Source organism: Oryzias melastigma, linkage group LG13 (genome assembly GCF_002922805.2).
Source record: "Oryzias melastigma strain HK-1 linkage group LG13, ASM292280v2, whole genome shotgun sequence".
In the NCBI taxonomy this organism is placed as follows: domain Eukaryota; kingdom Metazoa; phylum Chordata; class Actinopteri; order Beloniformes; family Adrianichthyidae; genus Oryzias; species Oryzias melastigma.
In genome coordinates this window covers 29996983-30003832 of record NC_050524.1, presented here as the reverse complement: position 1 = coordinate 30003832, position 6850 = coordinate 29996983, and the positions used below count along the sequence as shown (strand labels likewise).

The 6850-nt window shown below is 38.8% G+C and overlaps 1 protein-coding gene across 1 annotated transcript in view; it reads left to right on the top strand.

Annotated features, from left to right (window-relative positions):
• The first annotated feature begins 873 nt into the window (after positions 1 to 873).
• ssh2a (slingshot protein phosphatase 2a) overlaps positions 874 to 6850 on the top strand; it is a 37736-nt gene continuing 31759 nt past the window's right edge. The window contains exons 1-2 of the mRNA XM_024276641.2: positions 874 to 1082; positions 4582 to 4625. Coding sequence (XP_024132409.1) covers positions 1020 to 1082; positions 4582 to 4625 — 107 coding nt within the window. The 5' untranslated portion in view covers positions 874 to 1019. The remainder of the gene's footprint in view (positions 1083 to 4581; positions 4626 to 6850) is intronic.

The window sequence follows — 6850 nt, the reverse complement described above, 5'->3', positions numbered from 1 at the left end:
AAACATTTATGCTGAGGCAAACTTCTTCAAGTAGTATTGACAAAATCCCTTCAGTGTTTTTAACTTTTACTTTCAGCTATTTTTACAATCAGTTTCAGCATCGTCAGCGGCCAAATGTAGCTTATGGTATTCACACTTGCATTATTGCAGGTAATGTCTATCATGTCCAGCATGCTTTAGGCTCCTCCAGATGTGAGGTTGTTATCGCCTGACATCTTTTCACCTCTTCCTGTCTCCTGTCCTTTCATAATAATGCTTCACTCACACTCCCATTGGCTTTTCTTTCACTCCTCCACCACATCTCACTCCCCAAAGGAGAACTGAGTGCTGAAGGAAATACATGTCAGGTCATATTCTGCTGCAGATCCCGTGTAGGAACACACCCATTCATTATTTATCAGTTTTAAGTCAATTTATTGTGCTTCAAAGACAGTCCCAACATCTTTAACCTCTTTGTGGAGTTTTCACTTTGATTTCCACCTCCACTGTACCATATTTTCTTATTTTAATCAGTCGATTCACGGTGTCTTTACGATAAACGAGAGTGTAAACATTGATCAACCAGCGAGTAGTGGTTGACAGCTGGTTGAGAGTGCGCATGCGCCGAATACCGGCACAATAAACTAAAAAGTAAAGTTTTTGTTGTTAGGAAACAGGATGAGAATTACTTTTCAAAATAAAAGCCATCTCTGAAAAAAATCTGGTAAATTAAAAGTTAAAGTGTTTTACTCCAGAAGAATGATATTATTTTAGATACATTTACATGTTTACTAGAGCAATACCTCTTAAAATGCATCATGATTTGAGTTTTACTTAGTGTTGCTTTGATGAAGAATTTACTTTGAAATGACACACCGGATGCTGAAAACGCTCGCACGCTAACTTACGCTAGCATCCAACCGACCTCCTGGGAAACAACCTCAACGGGACCTCTTCATACTGTAGTTCCTGCCTAAAATAATGTCCGGTATCCCGGAGCTTTTCTCCCGGAGGTGACCAGAGTCGGAACAGCCGCCGGGATGGCGCTGGTCACCGTTCAGCGTTCGCCAACGCCAAGCGCCACATCCAGCCCGTGCGTGTCTGTAAGTAGAAAGACACTGCTTTAAATGATCATTCTGTCTGTTTGTCCCAGGAAGACCCACCGCTAGCCCCAGTTTTCTGGTCCATGTAAATGGGAGGCTAACTCTACTAGCCACTAGCATCGCATTGTAACCCCATGGTGACCTCCTGGAGTTTCTTTGTGGACGTGAAGTGTTCTCCCTATGGTCAGCTTCGAGCAGTACTCTGACCTCTACAAAATAAAAGTTTAAGTCGTTTTCTCACAAAACAGGCAACTACACTGTTAGCATTTAAGCTAGCACACTCCACCGGCAAAACTTTTATTTTTTCAGCTTCTCATGTCAGTACAGTTTGTCCTCATGTTTGAGCTTTAAGACACCACCTCTAAGACTCACTATAGGGCTTTTCGCATTAATATGTAAAACTATATTATGAAGTGAGTGGTTAGTGTTGATCAGACTTAGCTGAAGCAGCTGTCAGAAGTGATATTTAAGAAAAATCTAAAACCTGAGGCCACGTGCAGATTCATGTTATATTTCTTTAGTTTGACTATAGTCACAATTGCAAATGAAAATGTATGATAAAAGTGATGAATCTAAAGTAGTTCTGCCACAAACGATTATTTTAATTGTCGACCAATCACCGATTTCTGATTAGTCAACTAATCTTAGCCACCATTAGCTTGAACTAAAAACTAGATATATAGCATTACCTGCAACAATGCTAGTGTGAATACTGTAAGCTGAATTTGGCCGCTGAAGATGCTAGTGCTGATGGCTAAAAACGCTGAAATCGATAGCTGAAATCGCTGAAGCTGATAGCTGAAAACGTTGAAATCGCTAGCTTAAAACACTGAAGTTGATTGCTGAAATCACTGAAGCTGATAGCTGAAAACACTGAAGCTGATAGCTGAAGTCGCTGATAGCTGAAAACGCTGACACTGATAGCTGAAGTCGCTGAAGCTGATAGCTGAAAACGTTGAAATCAATAGCTAAAAACACTGAAGTTGATTGCTGAAATTGCTGAAGCTAATAGCTGAAAACGCTGAAGCTGATAGCTGAAAACGCTGAAGCTGATAGCTGAAGTCGCTGATAGATGAAAATGCTGAAGCTGATAGCTGAAAACGCTGAAGCTGATAGCTGGAAACCCTGAAGCTGATAGCCAGCTAAAATATTAGCTAAATTCCAAAATAACCTAAAAAACAAAACAAAGAAGCCTAAATTAGCCCAAATAGCTAGCATGCAGCTGAAATATAGCTTAATTCCAAAATTGCCTAAAATTATTTTAATAGTTGATTAGTTGTCAATTAATTGACTACTGGTGTCAGCCCTAATCTAAAGTCTACCCTTGTTGCTGGGTAAACAATAACAACCCTCAAAAGAGTATACTTTTCCATTGTCGAGGCAGTGGTTAAAACATTAGCCGCACTGGTTAAAACTTGGACTGCTGTGGGCCAAAATCAAGACATAACACTAGCCATTGTTTGAGCTGATTCTGCAAATTCTGCAGCTCAAAAGTCAGGGCTTGTGGCGGCCCGGCTGAGGTTACCAGCTGCGTGTCATGAGACCTGTCTCTGATTGGAAACAGACATGTGAGTCCTCTTGTGAGTTGTGTGTGGAGGGCAGGGCAGAAATGTGGGGTAAATAAAGACAGGATAACAAAGCAGCATTCAGAGAAAAACACACAAGAAGACAGTTTTATATATTTTTAATAAGCTTAGGATTGTTGACATGGCTCTCAAGCATTAGCTCCTGTCTGTGGAGTGCAGTAGCGCTCCTCCATCAGCGTTAGATTATAGTGATCTGCCTAGCAGCAGTCTGAATCGTCTGTTTTTATTGGCTCCACGACCACTCCCTAGAAATCAATGCAGCGCCATGGTAACCATGGAGATCAGCATATACCTAGGTAATAGAACAAGTGACATCTACACCAAATAGTCATGGGGCAGCTTTTGCTTAAATATCCCGGTTCAACCTAAGACGTTGAAATCTGCTGAACAGGCTTTTTTGTTGGACTCCAGTTTCTCCTGAGAGAAATGATCTGTTTTCTACTGGTCGAAGCATCGTTCATCCAGCTGTCTCTGCAGGCTCAAACCAGCTGGGATTCAAATAGCTTCATTCTAAATGACTGTCTGGAGCTGGGGACAAAGATGATAGCATTTTAAAAAGATAATGAGACAACGGTTGTTAGCCTGGTAGGACCTTATGTCTTCTCCTTGCACTGAATAAAATAAGTAGAATAGAATAAACTTTATTGATCTCACAAAGAGAAATTACCTAATTTCTATAGCTATTTTAAAAACAGCAGATAGTAAAAAAAAAAAAGAGTACACTGGAAAAAATAGTAACTTATTATTGGGTAGTCATGTTTAAGACCCATTTAAATGAAAGTTTTATTTTTGGTGTTTTTAACATGTTCCTGTGCTATTTCTCTGATGATATATTAAGAAAGTCAATATTAAATTTGCATTTTGTAAGTATTTCTTTATTCAAAATGTTGTGAATCAGGTGCAGGCAGAAAAAATTAAATTATAAAAGCTATCTGCTCAGCTCCATTCTGATGCTTCCACTTGCAGACAAATAGATCCACGAACGTCTTTGTTTTTTCACTCGTCTGAGCTGGAATCTGGATCCAAACTGTACGCTGGATAGCTTCAATATTGCTCGCTGTTTCTGTTGCACTGCTAATGTCATGTTGGGGTGTGAGGGGCTGTAAGCTAGCAGGGGAGAGTGTAAACAATGGGATATCAGTCGCGGCTTACTTTCACGCCTACAACTCAGACATGGATTTCTAACAATCTCAGGTTTTTTATTTTAGTTAAAAACGGCACAATCATTACGAAAAACCATTACGGACACTTTGAGAAAATATTGATAGTGCGAAATATCATGATATTTATTCTTGGGATTGATTCTTATTGGGTTCTCACCAAGTATCGATCTTTTTTTTCATTTGAAGAAGCTGTAAAACATTATATTCATCAACCTTTGGTGAGATGTTCCTTTAAAGGTAGATAGGGGGTGTGCGTTGAACCAATGTGTCTGACAGTTACTTGAGTTATTTAATTTTTGTTGTGTTGTTTACAACAATTTTGCACTAAGTAGTGGCACTACTGTTTATGTTTACTATTGTTAACACGGAATTTTACAGAGAATTCCAATTCAATTGGTGTCAATGCTTGTCAAAGACATAGTATTACTGATTTACACAAACGTGTATATTAATCACAAAATAAGGCACAATTTCTTTATTATGATTGTGATCAAGGTAAGAAATAAATGGGGATGTATTTTTCTAAAAAAAAGTGTGTTTTTCTATATATTGTAATTTTATTTTTACCAATTATTGCAGTATCATGATATCATTAAATATCATTTATCGTATCGTGAGGTACACAGTGATTCCCAGCCCCATTTGGAAACAGTCAGACTTCAGGACACTTACAGTAAACCTGTAATGTTCAAATTTATTCTTTTTTGAAGGAATAAGTGACTAAATACATCTGTACCCGTCTCCCCACAGGAGTCAGGCAGCGGTGAGGATGAACGGCGCTCTCAGCCCTGGAGGTGAGACCACTGCTTCCTCTTCCACTGATGACCTGTAAATGGGAACTGAGGCCACTAGGGGGAGCTTGGACATTACTGTGCTTTAGGATAGGATTGTGGTGACACTTATAATTTGGGAGACTGTTTTCTGTTGCTGATATCTTTTCATTTGATTTGATAAAGGGTTGCTTGATGAATAAACTCACAATGTAAAAAAAAACGACTATATCTTGCAAGTTTGGCATAAAAAGATCATCTGTGCCTGGGAGTTTTTTAAAGTCTGTAAACTCTTAAAAATGTAAGTTCAGTCAGCTCTATATCCTTAAATAAATATCAGATCTTATGCTTGCTGCTCCAGTCTTTACTTTTGGTTCAGTTTTCAGCTGTAAAGATTGTAGTTTTACGTCAGAACTGTATAGACGTTAGCTGGCACAGAAACATGTTTTGAATATTTTTTTTCACCTCTCGCGCGGTAAACACATTGTGTCTTTGTTTCAGTTTTGGTAAATATTTGGTTGTCCTCCTGATGTCAACCTCTGCGGTCGATTTGCATGATACAATTTGACAGCTGTGGTCCAGTTGATTTGCTTTTTGACGTCTGGATGTTTCATAAAAGATCGTCCTTTTTTTGTTTTGGATCACTTGGGCAACGGCGTGGGGCCAGAGGCCTCTGCCGCTCACATGACAGACCCAGACAGTTTGTCTGCCTTTTTTTTTGGTTGTTTGTTTACGAATGCCAAAACATTGTGTTTTTTGGAGCGCATCACACTTTTATGGCTGTGAATTTATTTTACGGTGAGCTCATGGGAAGGCCCAGACCCTGAGGAGGGAGTGGTGCATCAAAGCCATTGCGGGCTGTCCAGCTTAAATGGACTTTGTAAGGGGGAGGGGCTTGTAACCCGATCCGTCCTTTGAAGTGCAGACGGGTTTGTCATAAAATTGTCTTTGTGATGCTTTTATCAGGTATTGCTCACTTTTCCATCAACCCCCGTCATTACCGTTGGTACTATTAAACACTTTGAGTAATAAGGTCTGACAGGAAAGATGAATATGTTGGCCTGATTTCAGGACATGTGAGGCTTCACATGGAGGAACTGGTTGGTTAAGTTAATGTTTAACAACAGGGAAACATTGATTGGAAGAAGAAAAAAATAGATTTTTACAATCTGAGCTCTTCTGGGGGGAATTTTAACTTTGTCTTCACTGCAAAGATTTGGCTCAGAGTCACTCTTTCTTTTATGCTAGTTGGATCTTATTTACATTACATTAGCTGGCTGATATGGGCAGTAAACATTTAGTTTAGTTCTACATGAGAGCCTTCTGGATGTGGGTCGAAGAGTTTGCTTATTTATGTGAGCAATTTCCTTAAGTTGATGTAAATAAGCAAAGGTATTCACAATGATCCTTTTTTTGGTTCACACCAATTTATGGAGAGCTTAAACGCTACAAAGAAAATTGTTTGTTCTTTTTTTGTGTTTTTCAACTTGTTCTTGTTCCAGTTTTCTGATGATGGAGGACATAGATAAGGAAAATTAAGCTAAAAGTGTTTCTTTATAAAATTCATTGTGAATCAGGAGCCTACTATAACATGCCGTTTGAAAAAGGCTTATTTTTTGACGTAGAAATACCTGGTGGGTTACAAGCTTCCTGCTCCGCTCCATTCCAATGTATCTGCTAATAGAAAAATAGATCCATGAACGTCTATGTTTTCCTCGTCTGAACTGGAATCTGGATCAAACTGTATGACTGGATATCCAATATTTATTGCCATTTTTGTGAGGGGTTGTAAGCTAGCAGTAGAGCGTGTAAAGTAAAGTTTTGTTGTTTGGAAATATGATGAGAATTACCTTTTAAAATAAAAGCTAGCTCTGAAAAAAATCTGGTAAATTGAATGTTTAAGTGTTTTACACTAGAAGAATATTATTTTAGATACATTTTAATGTTTACAAGAACAATAACTCTTAAAAGGTATCATGTTTTGAGTTTTAGTTAGCGCTGCTATGATGAACAATTTACTTTGAACACACACAAGTTGTCAGTATCCAAAAACGGGTCGGGCCAACTCCATGTCAGTGGACCAGCCCACAACTCAGATTCTGAAATTGATAGCTGGAAACTGCAGTTGATAGCTGAAAATGCTGTAGTTGATAGCTGAAAATGCTGCAGTTGATAGCTGAAAACACTGCAGTTGATAGCTGAAAATGCTCCAGTTGATAGCTGAAAATGCTCCAGTTGATAGCTGAAAA